The sequence below is a fragment of the Gadus chalcogrammus genome, chromosome 16, assembly GCF_026213295.1.
Source record: "Gadus chalcogrammus isolate NIFS_2021 chromosome 16, NIFS_Gcha_1.0, whole genome shotgun sequence".
Taxonomy (NCBI): Eukaryota; Metazoa; Chordata; class Actinopteri; order Gadiformes; family Gadidae; genus Gadus; species Gadus chalcogrammus.
In genome coordinates this window covers 29,543,965-29,564,747 of record NC_079427.1, presented here as the reverse complement: position 1 = coordinate 29,564,747, position 20,783 = coordinate 29,543,965, and the positions used below count along the sequence as shown (strand labels likewise).

Here is a 20,783-nt window from a genome sequence, read left to right as displayed (position 1 = left end):
CCATTTGATTTAGCGTGGCTTTTCCCCTTATTTTTATGATTCTGGTTCCCTGAACAGATTAATGTTTTCATAGGGATAATTTGGGGACTATTTAGATTTGAAGATGTATGAAAATAGCCCTTTTGATTTGGCAATTTCACACAGTGCAGCGGCCAAATATAATCAATCAAAGAAATAGGGCCACTTATTGGAGAATAAGTTTTTGCTTTCTCTGCGTCCCTCGCATCACACACACACTTATATGTTTCTCTCTCTCTCTCTCTCTCTCTCTCTCTCTCTCTCTCTCTCTCTCTCTCTCTCTCTCTCTCTCTCTCTCTCTCTCTCTCTCTCTCTCTCTCTCTCTCTCTCTCTCTCTCTCTCTCTCTCTCTCTCTCTCTCTCTCTCTCTCTCTCTCTCTCCCTCCATCCCTCCGTCTGTCCCCTCCCCTCCATTAGACTCGCTCTAGCACCAGCCCCGTGTTGGGCGCCACATTCGGTGTCAGCTGCAGCAGCGGCAGAAGGTGGCACAGCTCACCGTCTGCAGCCGAGCGACCAGCTGCCGTCCGGTTCCCCCGCGGGCTTTGGTTATCCAGACGACTCACCCCAACGCCTAACGCGCATTGTTCTGCCAGATATCCAACCGTCCCTCCCCAGCTGGACCACTGACAGACGGACGGGTGAGGAGTGACCAAGTTTGGAGCTACTGTGGAGACGCGGTCCTCCAGCAACGCGTCGAGACGAATCGAAGGGCAGAACTTCTTCCATGTGAGTTATATCCTCAAACTCATTGATAATGATTCATGTCTGTGATGGACTGAGATTCATGGCCGTGGCATGGGACCGTTACAGAAACGGAATGAATTATTTAACACATTCATATAGGGAAACGACGTAGTTAAAGCGTCCTTTGGCTGAATTGTTCTTCTCGTTAATTTAGGTGTTACCTGAACGACTGGTTGATCTCATGATCTAATTGATCTGGAGATCACGGGTTGCACCTGAGACAAATCTTAAATATCATACTAAATGTCTTATGAACTGAACAAAAGTAGTGTGTGTGTGTTTGGATCTCGACTGCTCAAAGAGAAGTAGCTAACGCAGCTGATGGTTTTAAACGAGCCAGTCACTGCAACAATGAGTGACACCACGACTCTAGACCAGGCGACATATCCGGAAAGAAAGGATCACTGACCATTTGGTTTGTAAGTGCATGTCCACAATGCAAGAGGCAAGTTTGGAGTTGGCGCAGAAATACAGGCTACTTATACCGTGTCCAACTCTGCGTCCCTGACGCATGTGCGTCTGGCCCCGGGCGATAAGGAGGAGGAAGAGCGGCTCTGGACCTCACGGTCAGCCTCCCCGGCCCCTCTGGTCAGAGCGCACCATCATTGGCTGGGCTGGTGTCGTTCCCCGCGCTTCATCATCCACACAGCGACAAAGTGAATTGGATTGTAAATCTGAACCCGACCCTCGGGTGCCTCCTTGTATCGATCCATTGACCCTCCCGGAGATTGATTAAGGCTGGTTATTGGGCGCAGTGTGGGGAGGGTGTGATCTGCTCTGTGCGTAAAAGTGTTGTCTGTGTATTATGGGTCTTGTTGGTGTAACTTTTATCTCTGGTCGATATAGTTATTGGTTCGAAACGAGTGCATGCAAATAAAAACCCTTGACACCCTGTATGAACAATATTTTAGTTTCTGAAAACGTTCTCGTGTTGGTGCGTTCGTCCGGGAATAAAAGAGAACCATACTTTTGTTTATTTATTTGGTATCGTGTCATTAGACGTGCTTTACAACATTGTGTGTGTGTGTGTGTGTGTGTGTGTGTGTGTGTGTGTGTGTGTGTGTGTGTGTGTGTGTGTGTGTGTGTGTGTGTGTGTGTGTGTGTGTGTGTGTGTGTGTGTGTGTGTGTGTGTGTGCGCGCACGCGCGTATGCGTTTGTATGTCTGTGTGTCACACACACGCACGCGCGTGTGCACACACATACATACACACACGTGTGTGAGTGTGCACACGGGCCGTGTCCTCCACGTAGCAAGTGGGCTCCTTTTGCTGTCTGTCCTTCTCTCAATGGAGGCTGAAAATCCCAAACCCATAAATCCTCACCTCGTCATCACTCTATATCATCCTTAATCCATCGCTCCTCTCAAATCCTCATCGCTGTTCACAATAAACCATGAATCAATACAAACAAAGCATGGTTCACATCTCACCCTCTCCCTCCTTTTTATTGCCAGGTGACCGGTGAGAGAGAGACCAAATGGAGGGAGAGGAAGGGAGACATAGAAAGTGGAAGAGAGCAGCACCCCAGATATCAAACGCCCGCACCCATCCATAGACACTCTTTCCACAGGACCTGAGAAAAGCAAGGGAAGGAGCATTCAAAAGAACACGGCAAGAGGCATCAGACATCCAGTTCAGGCCCCCCCCCCCCCCCCCCCCCCGGCACTGATGCACTCATGGCTCCCCTTTGAGAACACATCTCCTGCACCTTGACAACAGTACCTAGCCCCTCCCCTCATCCGTCGGTTGCCATGGAGAAGACCTACTCCCTGACCGCTCACTACGATGAGTTCCAGGAGATCAAGTATGGCGGGCGCTACAGCAGCGACGTCCTCAGCAACGGCATGACCCTCCAACTGGGGGGCAGCCTGGACCGCCACGTGGCGCGGGGCCGTGGGGGCAGCGGCAGCAGCGGCGCCGGGCGCAACCGAGACCCCTGCAGCGCCCACGGGGGCGGGGGCTCGGGGGCGGGCGGCCTGCCACGCTGGAGCCGGCGGGAGATCTGCCTTCTGTCGGCGCTGGTGTTCGCGGCGGGCATGTGTGTGATCCTGGGCAGCATGCTGGCGCTCAAGTACCTCTCCCTGGAGGCGCAGACCGACCCACTGTGCCGGCACGACTGCCAGCGGCGGCGCACGCTGCTGCGGGCTGCGCGCTTCGTGCAGGCCAACATCGACCCCACCATCCAGCCCTGCCAGGACTTCTACTCCTTTGCATGCGGCGGCTGGCTGCGGCGCCACGGCATCCCCGAGGACAAGCTGAGCTACGGCATCATCACGGCCATCGGCGAGCACAACGAGGAGAAGCTGCGGCGCCTCCTGCTGGAGCCCGTGAGGCGGCGCGGGGCCGACTCCGCCGAGCGCAAGGTTAAGGACTTCTACCGCTCCTGCATGGACATCCGGGAGATTGACGCCCTGGGCTCTCTGCCCATGAGCCAGGTGATTGACAGCTGCGGGGGATGGGACCTGGTGGCGGCGGCGGCGCCCGGGGGTGCGGGCTGGGAGGACGAGGGCGCCCCCCAGCGGCCCGACTTCAACGAGATGCTGTACCGGACGCAGGGCGTGTTCAGCACCGCAGTGTTCTTCTCCCTCACCGTCAACGTGGATGACAAGAACTCGTCCAGGAACGCCATCCGGGTGAGTAGCAGATCCCCCGATGTTATCCTGTGTTCAGGCCCTTCTGTCCCCCTTTGGAGAGGGACACACCAGATGTTATCCCGTGTTCAAGCCCTCTGTCCCCCTTTGGAGAGGGACACAATACCATCTGTTATCCTGTGTTCAAGCCCTCTGTCCCCCTTTGGAGAGGGACACAATACCATATGTTATCCTGTGTTCAAGCCCTCCGTCCCCCTTTGGAGAGGGACACAATACTCCATTGTTATTTCCTGAACTATCTTTACAATTACAGTTAACATAAGAATTAGGTTTTTCTCTTACGTACTTCAGTCCACTGAACAACCCCCACCTTCATTATGTCCTAACTACAACATGCCATATTTTAAATTTTCTGTGCTTATGTGTGTGTTTGTGTCCGCGTAGATTGATCAAGAGGGACTCACATTACCAGAGAGGAGTCTTTACTTGGGTCAAGATGAGGACAGTGTCAAGGTACTCTCCTCTCTCTTGTTCTCTCTCTCTTCGTCTCTGTTTAACTCTCTATCTCCCTCTCCCTCCTCGGCCCATCTGTCCATGTATCGACCCTCTCATCAGATTAAACCAGAGGCTTCGCTCTGTCATCTCCTGTCTTTGTTGCCCTGTCCTGTTGGCCATATGTCACCCCCCCCCCACCACCAGCCCCCTCTTACGCCTGTTCTCTGTGATGGAGGCGACTCGGCCATTAAAGTCTGTTAAAATCGCTGGATTTACGACTGTTTTCACACACCTGTAGTCGGTTTCCTTGGGGATGACAAAAGTTACATGAAAGTGTTATTTATTGCAGCGATGCAGCCGACAGTGAGTTCCTCTCATTGGTTGTCTTTGCTGGCAGCTTATCCTGGCCATGAATGTGAATGATTGTAAAGTGCTGCCAAACTAATTGCTTGACTTCCTTCACAATTCATTTACAAGCGTGCCACTGGTTAGCGGCATCGCAACACAAACACAAACAAACCAGGCCTCTTGTAATGGAAATCGAGTCCAAGCGCACACTCCAGCTCCTCTGGACATGCTTATTTGGTCGTCACAACACTGGATGCCTTGATTGTTTACACCAACACAACAAGCAGTCAAACCGCAGTGAAGAACGTAGGAAGAATGAGCTGAACAGACCTGGTACCACCGACCACTGAGGCTTGTCTGCCTGCTCTCACTCTCTGCTCTCTCTCTGCTCTCAACCTCTGCTCTCACTCGCTGCTCTCACTCTCTGCTCTTTCTCTCTGCTCTCAGATCCTCGCAGCTTACAAGGCCCTGATGGAAAGGCTGCTCAGCATGCTGGGAGCACACAACGCAACGCTTAAGTCCAAGGAAATACTCCAGCTGGAAACACGCCTTGCCAATGTAGGTGGAGTGCGTGCGTGCGTGTGCGTGCGTGCGTGTGCGCGCGCGTGTGTGTGTGTGTGTGTGTGTGTGTGTGTGTGTGTGTGTGTGTGTGTGTGTGTGTGTGTGTTGGGGCTGGGTCAGAAGAAAGGTGGAGAAATTTAAAGTGAATTCTGTGTGTTTTATGCATGTATATGTGTGTGTGTAATCCAGATCACCGTCTCAGAATACGACGACCAGAGGAAAGACATCAGCAACATGTACAACCGAATCACTCTGAGACAACTGCAGCGCAGCGCTCCTGGTGTGAGTACATACACACATGCACACGCATTTACACACATACCCGCATATACACACACACACTTACGTACGTACGTACGTACGTACGTACGTACGTACGTACGTACATACATATATGCATACGCACGCAGACGCACGCACACACGCATACGCATATCCATACACTCGTATACAAACACACAAACACACATAAGCACGTATACACACACACACATACACACATATACATACACATATGCATACAGACACGCACACATACGCATGGATATACACACACACACACACACATAAGTACACACAAACGCGTGTGCGCCGAGCAGCAGTGTGTCTATTGTCTCGTACTGTATTTGTGCGTTTGCCTGAGAGAATGTAAATGCCCCTTTTTTCTGCATGGATTAAGATGTGAACGAAGGCTAGTGAAGCGTTTTAACACAGCGCCACAAGTGACTGTGTGGATCCACAGGGCTAGGAATTCAATGTGCACTGAAGCGGCACACACACACACACACACACACACACACACACACACACACACACACACACACACACACACACACACACACACACACACACACACACACACACACACACACACACACACACACACACACACACACTTCATCTCTATCATTCCAGCTAATACTGGCACACACTGTGTTGGGGAGAGGCAGTCTGGCCCTGTAGGACATGGAGGGAGATAGAGAGAGAGGGATTATGGAGGAGGAGATGAAGAGGGGGTGGGGGGGGGGCAGAGGTATGGGGAAAGGACACAGTATGAGTGTGTGTCTGGGCAGGGGGGGGGGGACACATTAAAGGCTGGGACCGCAGGTGGTGGAAGGGAGACAATGAGAAGGAACAAAGAAAGACAGAAACAGGGGGGAGGAGGGGGGAAGGAACCGAGAGGAGGAGGAAGGGGAGTTGAGGTGGACTACACTGTAGTCACACCAACGCACACAACCCCGGACCTACACTGTAGTCACACCAACGCACACAACCCCGGACCTACACTGTAGTCACGCCAACGCACACCACATGTCCTACCCTGTAGTCACACCTACAAAACACACACCCCTGCATCACACTTTGTGCAACATAGCATAAATAACACTTTTAAACATCCTGAATTTGGCAAGGCTCAATATACTTTAGCATTTCATATGGTGTGTTGAAAGGAGAGACCGATCTGAACTTCAGTAGGGGATAGAGTTTCTGTATTAAATGTGACATCAAGTCCATGATATTGGACTTCACAAATGATATAAAATATGAATCTAACATTTCCTATACGTAGCACCAACTCCCATTAAGTCAAGCCCACCGCCGTTTTCTATCTGAAGTCTCTCTCTCTCTCTCTCTCTCTCTCTCTCTCTCTCTCTCTCTCTCTCTCTCTCTCTCTCTCTCTCTCTCTCTCTCTCTCTCTCTCTCTCTCTCTCTCTCTCTCTCTCTCTCTCTCTCTCTCTCTCTCTCTCTCTCTCTCTCTCTCTCTCTCTCTCTCTCTCTCTCTCTCAGTTCCACTGGAAGCGTCTGTTGGACCGCATCTTCCGCAACAACTTCTCAGAGGAGGAGGAGATTGTGGTCCTGGCCACTGACTACATGCAGAAGGTCTCTGATATCATCAAGACCACCTCCAAGAGGTAGGCTCAGCACCCAGGGGAGGGGGGTGTGCCGGGGGGAGACAGAAAGAGAGGCGTTAGATGAAAATGTCAGAGGGGTGTGCAGAAAATCCATAAAATAAGACTCATGCATTTTTGAGTTTCTACTTTTTCAAGCATGTGTAAGCGCTTTTGTTTTGAGGTCTTTATTGTATATGTGTGTGTGCGTGCGTGCGTGTGCATGAGCATCTCTGTGAAGAAGCATGTGTGCGTGAAGGCGTGTGCGGGCTGAATCCCTGGCTCAACGTCCAGCTCAACAGCCACTGATTATCATTGATCCCTGTACCTTCTACACTCCTCACACGTAAATGAACACCAACGACCACACACACACACACACACACACACACACACACACACACACACACACACACACACACACACACACACACACACACACACACACACACACAGTACTCACACATGAGCACACACACACAAAGGCACACACACAAAGACAAAAACCAACTGGCAAGACATTCTCACTTTCTCGACAGACTCCAAAGTAAGCTGGAGGAGCAGCCACATATCACAGAGTTTGTTGCAGGCACTGACAGCTCTCCAATAGTTGCCTGGCTGTGTGCTAGAGTTTAGATTCTCTGCCCGAGCCCAAGCCCGACCCGACCCGACCCGCGGGCCAGGACGGGCCGATATTTCCCACAACTATCCTCGGGCCGAGTCAGGCCGGGCCTTGTTTTTTTAAATCATTGCTTGATTGGCCTAATCTGAGGAGAAATATATGCCATAAACAGAAATATTATAGGCCTATATATATTAAGCAGAGTAGGCCTTAGTAACAAATGTGTACATAGTTACACAAAGTAAAAAAACACCACACATGTTGCAGCTCACGTGCCTCCTCCACTCGCACGCATCCCATGTATTTAAAAAAATGTAGGGTTAAAATCAGGCTCGGGCTCATATTACAGTTAATGTGTCGGGTCGGGCTTGATTTTCTGGGCCCGATCGAAGCTCTGCTTTGTGCTGACACACGCACGCACGCACACACACACACACATACACACACACACACACACACACACACACACACACACACACACACACACACACACACACACACACACACACACACACACACACAGCCACCAGCCGCCACCAGCCGCACGCTTTGTCTTAACACACCTACTTCACGGCTGGCTGGCTGCCAGAGTGGCTGGTTATTAAACTGAGTGACTGGCTCACTGAACATCTGGCCAACCAGAGGAGCCCTCCCGTCTCCTCATCTACTGCTCTGTGCATTTAGCCCGTTTGGAAGAACCCCTCGTCTCACGCTGCTGTGGGTCTCATGGAACCATGGGTCTCGGGCCCGGGCGTGCCTGTTTTCCCTGACTGCGGCCGGCCCTGTTCCTCTCTGCCTGTGGGCTGGCCCCCGCTCCGTTCCATTTACACCCATGTGCTTCTTAAACGGCTTCTCGGCTCGCTTTATAGGGGGGCTCATCTCCACCAGCAGTCTTCGCCTACTGTTTACCCAGTGAACCCTGCTACCTATTGATTCCTCTGTTACCCAGTCTCCTGTGGGTAACTAGTCTCTGCGCTATACACTGCTCTTCTTTTATTGAGAACTAACATCGTCCAGGCAGGCTGCTGAGGATTAGTCAGCCTCAGCCAACCTCCACTTTCAGATCACAATTTATGGCCGACTTTCATTTGTTTTGGGAAATTGTAGTCTGTATAATTTGCTTTTTAATGTTTTCGCTTTAAATGTTTGTTCCCACTCTCGACCTCAAGCTCGATCTCTGTTCCTCCCCTCGTTTTTCCCCATCACTGACCATGATTCTCTGTCTGGCTCTGTATTGCTCTCTCTTGCTCTCTCGCTCTCTCTCTATTGTACGTGTATGATTGATCAGAAAGATATGGTACTGTACTGGAGCCGATCATAATGCCAAGAAGATTACAATGGGATATCTGGTTCCATCATGACTCCAACCGTCTGTATGTGGGGCTGCTGTCGCTATTAGTCTTCCAGACACCAGACAACCAATATTGTGTACAGAATGCCTTCATCCATCACTGGCTTGTTGCATTTTCTTTTATATACCCTATAACTTGCTCCACTGGTCTAACCCATAAATTATCTTCTCTCTCTCTCTCTCTCTCTCTCTCTCTCTCTCTCTCTCTCTCACTCTCACTCTCACTCTCACTCTCTTTCATTCTGTCTGTCTGTCTCTCACCCTCTATGTGTCTGTCTGTCTGTCTGTCTGTCTGTACGTCTTTCCTTCTGTCTGTCTATCTTTATCTCTATCTCTCTTTTTGAGCGAGGCTGTCTAAAGCAAATCCTCACATGAGAATGCTAATATTAAAGGTCCCATGACATGCTATTTTATGTATTCTTTAATATAGGTATTAGTGGGCAACTAACACAGTATTCAAAGACGTTCCCTAAATTCAGCCGTGGTGCAGAGTTACAGCCACTCCGAGCCAGTCGCACATTGAGCTTCCCCCAAATGCGCTGTTTCGGTGGGCGTGTCAAGGAGGAGGGTGGGGGTGTGGCCCTGAGCAGCTTGCAGCCACCATGCTCTCTGTTTACAGTGGATGTATCGCAATGGCGAGGCGCACACCCTTTAGCCGTGTTCTGTAAATATTCTAGAACACACGGGAGTCCTGGAGCTCTATATCTAAATATTATCATATAGCCTACACAGATATCTATATCATATAATATATATTATCACGGCCAAAAGCTGTGTGAGCCGATATTATGAATCTCAAACGACCGCGTTGGGTTCTCCGACGTTCCTGGTTCTTCAACGTCCACATCAATGTGAATACACACACTGTAACGCAAGTGTTTCTTGTCGGTTCTTTGACGTGTCTTGTATTTCCACAACGAGACTGTCGTGGGGGTTATCTGAGCCATGGTTGAGAAGGAATTGGGGGAAAGGAACTTTGGTTTGACTCGCTGAAGTACATGAACTGCGACATGCCGCCGGTTGCCGCGAGGCACCATCGCCCGGCAGCGGGCAGCCGGCAGCGCGCGGTTCAGTCGACTTCAGGTTGATGTGAAAGTGGAAGAACCAGAGACGTCGCAGAACCCGACAAAGTCGTTTGTGATTCATAATATCGTCTGGAGGCGCACACAATATGTTATATGATATAGATATCTATGTATTATATGATATTATTTAGATATAGAGCTCCAGGACTGTAACGCAAGTGTTGTACACTTCCTTGTTATTTGGATAACCGTTCTGCTGTTGGTGTGATGGCGCATAACACGAATGAATGAATTGGGGGGAAGGAACTTTGGCTTTGACTCCCTCAAGAACATGAACCACGACATGGAGGAGAAGGGATTGTTGGCGGCGAATGTCTCCTGCTTGAGCCCCGCTGAGGGACCACCGCCGGAGGCGGAGGTGCATAAGCGCTGCCCGGCAAAGATCCCTTTCTCCTCCTTGTCGTGGTTCATGGTCTTGAGGGAGTCAAAGCCAAAGTTCCTTCCCCCCAATTCATTCTCAACCTTGGCTGAGATAACCCCCAATACGAGTCTCGTTGTAGAAATACCAGAGACGAGAGTCCGACGTGTTATGCGCCATCACAACAACAGCGGAACGGTTATCCAAATAACAAGGAAGTGTACAACACTTGCGTTACAGTCCTGGAGCTCTATATCTAAATAATAGCATATAATACATAGATATCTATATCATATAACATATTGTGTGCGCCTCCAGACGATATTATGAATCACAAACGACTTTGTCGGGTTCTGCGACGTCTCTGGTTCTTCCACTTTCACATCAACCTGAAGTCGACTGAACCGCGCGCTGCCGGCTGCCTGCTGCCGGGCGATGGTGCCTCGCGGCAACCGGCGGCATGTCGCAGTTCATGTGCTTCAGCGAGTCAAACCAAAGTTCCTTTCCCCCAATTCCTTCTCAACCATGGCTCAGATAACCCCCACGACAGTCTCGTTGTGGAAATACAAGACACGTCAAAGAACCGACAAGAAACACTTGCGTTACAGTGTGTGTATTCACACACACACATGTGGCGCTCGCACGGTCGAGTCTCATTGGCGGGCCAACGTCTCTGGGCGGGCCAGGCAGAGTAAGGGGAGGAGCTGAGATTCCTGATGACGTCATGAGCACAGACATTCCATATCAGCGCGCTTGAGCCTCCGTTTTTTCGAAGGCGAGCAGAACAGCTAGTGCTAGTTTTACACCAAACGCAAGTTTTAGCCACTGGGGGACCATAGGCAGGCTAGGGGAACTCATATTTATGTTAGAAAACCTCCCAAAGTGAGATTTTCATGTCATGGGACCTTTAAGGAAGTTTAATGGCAATGCATGGACATACACATCCGTCTCTCTCTCTCTCTCTCTCTCTCTCTCTCTCTCTCTCTCTCTCTCTCTCTCTCTCTCTCTCTCTCTCTCTCTCTCTCTCTCTCTCTTTGATCGCCCTCTTCATGTTCAAGAGACAGTCTCCTCTGTCTCTCTCCTGGGCCTTGCTGGGATAGTATGAATATACTTGAATTCATTGCAGGTGTGTGTGTGTGCTGTATGTGGCGGTTGACTGCTGAGCCTAAGGCCCATTACCTGTAGAAACGCATGGGTGCGGGGGACTGTCCCGGGCAGTGTGTTCTCCCTGGCCATTAGCCTCTACTGTGGTAATTAGCCCCACCCCCCACCGAGACACACCTGTCGTCTAATTGTTAGCAGACGAGCACCAGAAGGGGGCGCATCCTGCTGTGCCCATGCCCCCCCCCCAAGCCCATCCCAGAACAAAGGGAAACAGGGGGGCAAATCTGTCCCGTGAAATTCACCGCTCATGTGGGTAGCGTCATGTGGGTAGCGTCATGTGGGTAGAGTCATGTCGGCAGAGTCTGGTTAAAGTAATTTGGGTAGAGTCATGTGGGAAGTGTCATGTGGGTAGAGTCATGTGGGGGACAGGGATAAGGACCATTATAAACACTCAATGAGGGACAGGCTATAGACCATTATAAACATTCAATGAGGGACAGGGCTATGGATCTTTATAAACAATCAATGAGGGCCTTGGGTTTCAGTGCTGAATGATCTGTGATTATGTTGAGTCGTATCTGCCATAGAACGAGTGCTGGATTTTGAAACTGATTTCCGCAGAACTTTCTTTGAAAAGGAAATGTCATCCCTGTATTATATTTGATGTTTTGTCACCCCCAAACATGATATTATAGATTGAGTTACAACCGTGCTTATTAACTGCTTAAGTTATGATCTTGGCCTCGTTTATCTCTCTGATTACTCCCAAACACACATACACACAAATACACTCACACAGTGACGCATGCATTCACCCAGACACAAACCACACCCACTCTATTATTTCAGTCTTGTTTTTTTTCTTTTTTGGATTGGAATAGATTAGTGGGCTGGCATGGGGCTGCAGCAGAGCGAGGAGACCCAGGTCCTCTGCTGTTATCCTGAATATGAGCCGGCGACCACGTTGTGGACAGTGACGTTGTCATTTGAGGGGGGAAATTGAAAATATGAAATGAAAATTAAAAGAAAATGCCTGTCCAGTGTGTGTGTGTGTGTGTGTGTGTGTGTGTTTTTGTTTGTATGCATGTTTGCGCGTGTTCGTGTGAGCGAGTATGTACGTGTGTGTGCGTGAACATGTGTATGGGTGTGTCGGTTTGTGTGTGTTTTGTGTGGGTGCCTGTGTATATATGTAAGCGGCAGAGTGTGTGTTTGTGCAAGTGTGTGTGAGTGTGTGTGTGTGTGTGTCTGGGTGTTGGTGTGCCAGTGTTTGCAAGTGGCAGAGTGTGTGTGTGGTGAGTGTGTGGTGATCCCAGTGTTGATCACCGGATTCAGCCTCATCAGTTAACACAGAGCCTCTGCGCAGTAGCCTGAGCAGACAGTAGCAGCATCTGGTGGATGTTGGTGGGCGCACAGCATGAGGAGCAACAGCCAAGCAAACAGCTTCTGTCACTAGACAGCTCTTGTTAACAATGTACAGGTGTGTGTGTGTGTGTGTGTGTGTGTGTGTGTGTGTGTGTGTGTGTGTGTGTGTGTGTGTGTGTGTGTGTGTGTGTGTGTGTGTGTGTGTGTGTGTGTGTGTGTGTGTGTGTGTGTGTGTGTGTGTAACCCGGTATCACGCGATTTCGTGCTCATGCGCACAAACTTTAATCGATTGAATCGTGTCCCAGACCACGATTGTCCTACTTTTTTCATTCTACACAAAACAAAATGTAAACCAATGCATTTTGAATGGGAGTGTTTTTCAGACGAGAGATATAGAGAGAGAGTGTGCGCAGACAGTATAGTGCACCCTCTAGTTATATATATGTCAATATTTCAAATATTGCTTATTTTTTTTAAGCAGAAAACTGAAACCAACATGCTCCACAGAACGCACGTTTCTCAGACAATTAACGTGCTCCACGAGATAAAGAGAGAGAAAGAAAGAGTGAGAGGGAGGGAGAGAGATAGACCTCAGAATGGTTTGCACAGACAGTACAATTACAATTACAATCAGGACATTTAGCAGACGCTTTTATCCAAAGCGACTTACATCGGTTAATACACACATTGACACACAGACGGCAGAGTCAACCATGCAAGGCGACAGCCAGCTTGTCAGGAGCATTTAGGGTTAAGTGTCTTGGTCAGGGACACATCAACACTCAGCTAGGAGTAGCTGGGGGAACTAGCAAACTTTAGGTTACAAGACAACTGCTCTACCTCCTGAGCTAAGCCGACCACAGTACAGTGAACCCTCAAATTATATATTTCAATGTCTCCGATTTTTTAAGCAGACCTCCTCAAAAACTGAAACGAACGTGCTCCAAATCACGCACGTTTCTCCGACAATAGGCTCTGTGCACAACTCTAGAAGCGAACTTCCGGTGTCGCCGGGTGTCGGCATACTAGTTTCCGGTCTACTTCCCGTATCAGTTACCACGGCAACTATAAATAGTAAAAAGATGGAAAACCCAACCAAACAACGGAAATGTAATGTTAGAAGACTTCACAAGCTTCAACGGAATGAAGGCGGATCAAACCAACACTGCTGTGTACCGTTGTGCTCAGCTTCCAGCCGGTAACACGGGCTGGTGTGTGGGAGGCTGGGAGCGAAGAGAGAGACCGGCGAGTCCCGAGCCTTGCTCCGACCCCGAAGAGCCTGAGCTACCCGTTCCGATGGTCTTAGACCATGAGTACAGTGCTACTAGTACAGTGTGTGTTGACCGTGAGCACTACAGTGCTATACAAAAAGAGACATTTGTGGAGTTTGAGGCAATGTGAAGCTGGTGTGTTTGTGTCTGTGTGCGGCTCGTGTGCTTGCACTGTGTTGGGGCCGTGGTGGGCGCTCTCGGCTGGAGCTTTCTGCGTGTTGTGGTGGCTGACGAGGAAAGTGCGCTTGTGTGTACATTTGTGCTGTTTTTTTAATTATACATGTTTGTATTGATTATTTGATTAAACATATGACCTCAGCTAAATCCCCCCACGGACACTGTTATAAAAGAAACAGGCGTATAACGGTTTGTTTATAACGGTTGGTTTATCGCTAGCTTTAACATACACTCAAGCTGTGAGGCTTCTCTGATTTCTTCATGGACCTGTGGCACAATGCTCTGATAATCACCTCCGATGTTCCCTTATCTTTGCTAGACACTAAAAAAATGGACACACGTTGGTACAGTTAGTACTACAACGGACAGTTAAGTGTTTTAAATACAGAAAAAAAATGTTGTCGCTAAAAAATGTTCACTAAAAAGCCGGTAGTCTGTCACCTACCCTCAAAGTTACGCAAATAACTCGAAATATAGAGCTTAAATCCTTTTTCCCGCTTGCTTGTAGGGGCAAGGGAACTAGCACCAACAATGCGGTGAACAACGTTAACATTTATTGTCGGTAGGTCTTGGAGACATCTAGAAAAGCCAGACATGTTCACGCTATGGACTGGGTCAGTAAGTAGACCGGAAACTAGAATGCCGACACCGTCAGTTGACTTCCGGGTTCTAGTGCACAGAGCCTATTAACATGCCAGAGAGAGAGAGAGAGAGAGAAAGAGAGAAAGAGAGAGAGAGAGAGAGAGAGAGAGAGAGGCAGGCAGGCAGGCAGGCAGGCAGGCAGGCAGGCAGGCAGGCAGGCAGGCAGGCAGGCAGGCAGGCTTCGCGCAGACAGTACAGTGCACCCTCTAGTTATATATATGTCAATATTCCCGCTTTTTTTTTTAAGCAGACCTCGTCAACAACTGAAACAAACTGCTCCACAGAACACGCGTTTCTCAGACATTTAACCTGCTCCACAAAACAAAACAAGAGAGCGAGAAAGAGAGAGAGAGGGAGGGAGAGAGAGGCTTCGGAATGGTTTGCGCAGACAGTAAAGTGCAGCCTCTAGTTATATATATATATATCAATATTTCCGATGGTTTTAAGCAGACCTCCTCAAAAACTGAAACGAACATGCTCCACAGAATGCTAATTTCTCAGAACAATTAATGTGCTCCACAAAAACTGAAACGAACGCGCTCTACAGAACGCGCTTTTCACAGAACAATTAATGTGCTCCAAAAAACGAAACGAGAGAGAGAGAGCGAGAGAGAAAGGGAGAGAGGGAGGGAGGGAGAGAGAGACGGAGAGAGGGAGGCTTCAGAATGGTTTGCGCAGACAGTACAGTGCACCCTACAGTGCACCCTCTAAAACTGAAACGAACTTGCTCCACAGAACGTGCGTTTCTCAGACAACTAACGTGCTCCACGAAACGAGAGAGACAGAGAGGGAGGGAGAGAGAGAGAGGCTTCAGAATGGTTTGCGCAGACAGTACAGTGCACCCTCTAGTTATATATACGTCAATATTTCAGATTTTTTACGCAGACCTCCTCAAAAGCTGAAACGAACGTGCTCCACAGAACGCGCGTTCCTCAGACAATTATCGTGCTCCACAAAACGAAACGAGAGAGAGAGAGGGAGGGAGAGAGAGAGAGGCTTCAGAATGGTTTGCGCATACAGTACAGTGCACCCTCTAGTTATATATAGGTCTATATTTCAGATTTTTTTTCAAGCAGGCCTTGTCAAAAACTGAAATGAACGTGCGCCACAGAAAGTGCGTTTCACAGAGAGAGAGAAAGAGAGGGAGGGAGGGAGAGAGAGAGAGAGAGAGAGAGGGAGGTTTCAGAATGGTTTGCGCAGATAGTACAGTGCACCCTCTAGTTATACATATGTCAATACTTCCAATTTTTTTAAGCAGACCTCCTCAAAAACTGAAACGAACGTGCTCCACACAACAATAAATGCATGAAAGGGTAAACGAGAAAGGATAATGATAACGGCAAGAAAATAAAGGCATAATGGTCATAATAATGTAGACATAATTATCTTAACATATTTAACCGAATTCGGCCCATAACCTTATTTTTTACATTGTTTTTATATTATGAATATTTTTATATTCTGGTATACCTGAACCACACTAACACAATGGTTGAAGTGTGATCCGATAGGCTACAGATCTTGTTATAACGATAATTTGATAACAGCTACATGGTCTATTTATAATATTATAACTAAATCGTTTCATATTTATATATAATATATATTTTAATTAGTGCTGTCAAGCGATTTAAGTATTTAATCGCGATTAATCGCATTAATGTCATAGTTTACTCAAGATTAATCACACATTCTTTTCTCTTCGAAATATCCCTTGAACTCTCAAAACTCTTGCTCAGCAAAGATGGGAAATACTATAACAAGCGTCTTTGAGTATTTAGAACAGCGCTAAAAAAAAACACGGGTCAATTATTATCATTATTATTTAAAGCAATATGAATATTCCTACCCTATGTAGGCCTATACACATTACCAGGCTATCGAATAAAGCCCACACACACACACACACAGACACAGACACAGACACACACACACAATATTGCGTTTATAAAAGTTCCTTGCAGCGCCGTCCGGCCGCCTGAGCTGTGCGCCCGCAACCTCTCACTCTCTCAAAAAACTGTCAACGTCGCAACCAAGTCGATTTTGTCTAGAGGGGAGTAACTGAGCGGCCCCTCCCGAACTGGTCGCCCAGGTGGGCCTTGAACTGCGATTGGTCAGAAAGACGTAACAGCTAATGACAACATCGAACTCTCGTGCAGCAGGCTCGAACAGAGTGACAAACACACAGACTTTTAAGTAGTTTTTCACCCGCTCCTTGCTTGCCCCAACAAGTGTGTGCAGCGTGCTTGTTGTTTTGTTTCCGGTGTAGCTAGATCCGGTTTGGTGTTGTAGTTTTTCTAACGTGACTAGTTGTTGCTTGACAGCGGACAGCAGGTAAAATAACTACGACGTTTGTGTTACGACCGGCCTAGGGGAACCGGACATAACACATGGTGCTCCCCTCTTTTCCCACTCCCAAGGACGACCAGGCACACAGGGCTGCAGTCCAGCATAAGTTGATTTATTCAATTGATGGAGCCTCGGGGTGAGCATAGCCAAAACAACAAACAAAACAATCTAACCCCCAAAACTAACTTCCCTAACCGACAAACCAAAGAAAGCAAAGTTCACAGGATTCTCACTGACTCCCTATGTGATAAACAGGAGAAAACAACGATTAACCAAACAAGCTACTCACCCCTACGATTACCTGGACTGCTTAAGTTTTAACATAACAAAACACAATACAATACAATATAATGCCACATGGTAAGCCTGGTGCAGTTGGGAGCAGGGTCAAGAGAAGGAGGATGATTGTCTCCAGCGGCGGCCATTTATAGCAGCTCCTCCAGCCCCTGCACCAATCAACAGCCAGCACCTGGAGAAACACCAATGGTGGTAGCACCACCCTCAGGCCGGGAGGAGCAGCACCTGGAGAGGGAGAGAGCCTAAGGGTGCTAACACCACCCTCAGGCCGGGAGGATCCACAGCACAGACGACATCCATACAACGCTGCAAAATACACATACGACCCTGGGTCGTAACACCCCCCCACCTAAGAACAAACATTTCCTCCTCTACAGGAAATGTTTGACCCAATAAGAACATATAGAGACAGCACCTACAGAGGCCGACGCTAAGGCGAAGGGCTACGGACTACGAACGACGGACCTACGGACTAAGAACCTACGAACCTACGGACTACGAACTACGGACTAAGAACCTACGGACTACGGACTAAGAACCTACGGACTACGGACTAAGAACCTACGGACCACGAACTACGGACTACTAACTAAGAACCTACGAACTACGGGCGAAGGGCGAAGGACTAAGGGCGAAGGGCGAAGGGCGAAGGACTACGGGCGAAGGGCGACTAAATCATGGCACCCCGGTGGAGAAAAAAAAACACTCTTGTGCGTCAACAAAAATTCCTCAGCGAGTACCGCAGCCTCCATGACACGGGTAACTTTTTGCTCACTGAGGTAAATGAGAATTCTCTCGGGAAGTCTGTTTTTAACTTCCTCCATCACAATGAATTCTCACAAATTATCAAAAGCTACCACCCTACTGGCCTGGCACCATTTAATCAAATAGAATGCTCTTCTCCCATGCAAAAACACCGCACCGACGGCAAGCGCACTGGCGTCCACCTCCAGCCTAAAGGGACGCACAAAATCGGGGCAGCAAGTACAGGCGCACTACAGGGACGAGCCTTTGCGGCCTCAAAAGCAAACTGACACCTCTCTGACCACTGGAAAGGAACTTTGGGGCTTGCCAAGCTTGTGAGTGAAGCCACTACATCTGAAAAGCTCTTACAAAATCGTGGATTCTGCAAGAACCGAATCGAGACGGACTGCACTGACGGACTGGACTGACTGAAGCCATCGTGAGGACTGGGCGTGGATGTCTGCATGGGTAAAGGACTTGCAGCTACAGAAGCTCCCCGCTCTAACTCCAGAGCCCTTACTTTAAGGTGCATGGTTTCTACCTCCAACTCCCGCTGTCTAACCTCCACCTCCTTTATACGTAGGGTGAGCCTCAGCTCCTCTGCATTCATGCCAGTAGGGGAGGTTGGGAGTGGGGCAGGAACACCAGCCAGATCACTCTGCTCAACCCCAACCGTGGGAGCTGGCTCACCCATCCATCCCCTTTCACTCAACTTTGCAAACAGCAGCTCATATAACTCTTTTTTTGAACTCCATTCCTTCCTCCACACAACAAAAAGAACAACTACCAACAGACAAGCAGAGACAACATGAGAGAACTATGTCACTAATAGACCCGACACGAAGAAAGAATCCCGGACGAGCCCCCAATTATGTTACGACCGGCCTAGGGGAACCGGACATAACACATGGTGCTCCCCTCTTTTCCCACTCCCAAGGACGACCAGGCACACAGGGCTGCAGTCCAGCATAAGTTGATTTATTCAATTGATGGAGCCTCGGGGTGAGCATAGCCAAAACAACAAACAAAACAATCTAACCCCCAAAACTAACTTCCCTAACCGACAAACCAAAGAAAGCAAAGTTCACAGGATTCTCACTGACTCCCTATGTGATAAACAGGAGAAAACAACGATTAACCAAACAAGCTACTCACCCCTACGATTACCTGGACTGCTTAAGTTTTAACATAACAAAACACAATACAATACAATATAATGCCACATGGTAAGCCTGGTGCAGTTGGGAGCAGGGTCAAGAGAAGGAGGATGATTGTCTCCAGCGGCGGCCATTTATAGCAGCTCCTCCAGCCCCTGCACCAATCAACAGCCAGCACCTGGAGAAACACCAATGGTGGTAGCACCACCCTCAGGCCGGGAGGAGCAGCACCTGGAGAGGGAGAGAGCCTAAGGGTGCTAACACCACCCTCAGGCCGGGAGGATCCACAGCACAGACGACATCCATACAACGCTGCAAAATACACATACGACCCTGGGTCGTAACAGTTTGCCAAGCCAAAAGAGCGTTAATCGCGCGATAAAGAATGAACGCCATTAAAATTGGTTTGCGTCAATGCCGTTTAAGAGATGAGCCCTGTGAAAGGAATATTCATTTAAACAGTAAAATATGTAGGCCTATTTGTAATAGTTAATGCCACTTTATTTGTCTGTGGCATATACAGTCATAATCCTACAGCTGGTAGTGTCTGATGTTAACCGGGGTATGAATTAGTTACCTTAATTCTAATTTAAGTCTACAGAATACACATTCTGAGACCACAGACGAGGAACCATGGGAGGGCGTTTCCTCTTATCATGACGTGAGCCAGCTGTCTTTGAGGGGCCACTTGTGCGTAAATGAGGAACACATGTAAATGTCCCTGAGAACGCAAGTACTTGTTGACCAAGGAAAGCCAGGTAATATCAAGTGTTTAACATTTGGCTCCATTGTAAATATATTTACCTTATATTCTTGTATAATTCATACTTTAAGGCCCCGTCCATACAAAGCCGATTTTTTGGTGAAACCGCATAAGTCTTGTGCGTTTCGACCGACCGGTCCAGACAAAGCCGGCGAATCCGGTGCCCGAAAGCGCACATTTCTCAAATCTATCCAGACCTATGCCGTTTCGTGTTAGGATTCGTGTGACGCCTGAAACGCAAACGATGACGTCATTAGCCCCCCACCAGCTGGGGGACGTCAGAGTTGCGTTGAATTTTCTATTTATTATTTTATTTGTATACTTTTTGTAGCTTTAAATAAAGCCCCTTGATAAATTGAATATTTACTACAGCGTTTCTACAGCTCGATGCGGTTTTGCAATGACTGTCTTAACGGAGATATTCCTGAACCGAATAAAACGAAACCGGATCGTTTTCGACAGTTACGGCCTGAGTTAACCTTACTTATTATCTAAATGAACTGAGAAATAGACTGATGTCATCGACTACAGAGGGATGTCTTATCTGAGTCTTATCTGTTTGCCGGTCAACTCCGGATCATCTGAGGTGTTGAATAACAGTAGAACATGATCTAGAGCCTGCCGCTCTTCCCCCCTGTTGGTACATTCCACTCCACTATTATTTCTAACATTTGGCAAATATCCTTTTTAAACCTTCATTATTTTCTACCACACACGTTCGTTTCAGCTTTTGGGGAGGTCTGCGTAAAAATCGGAAATATTGACATACATATAACTAGAGGGTGCACTCTTCTGTCTGCGCAAACCAATCTGAAGCCACTCTCTCTCTTTCTCTCTCTCTCGTTTAGTTTTGTGGA

At 48.4% G+C, this 20,783-nt stretch overlaps 1 protein-coding gene across 1 annotated transcript in view; it reads left to right on the top strand.

Moving 5' to 3' along the window:
• The first annotated feature begins 2,410 nt into the window (after window positions 1-2,410).
• Window positions 2,411-20,783, top strand: part of LOC130406501 (endothelin-converting enzyme-like 1) — a 62,520-nt gene continuing 44,147 nt past the window's right edge. Inside the window, exons 1-5 of the mRNA XM_056612119.1 lie at window positions 2,411-3,393; window positions 3,796-3,864; window positions 4,642-4,752; window positions 4,945-5,037; window positions 6,544-6,668. Coding sequence (XP_056468094.1) covers window positions 2,512-3,393; window positions 3,796-3,864; window positions 4,642-4,752; window positions 4,945-5,037; window positions 6,544-6,668 — 1,280 coding nt within the window. The 5' untranslated portion in view covers window positions 2,411-2,511. The remainder of the gene's footprint in view (window positions 3,394-3,795; window positions 3,865-4,641; window positions 4,753-4,944; window positions 5,038-6,543; window positions 6,669-20,783) is intronic.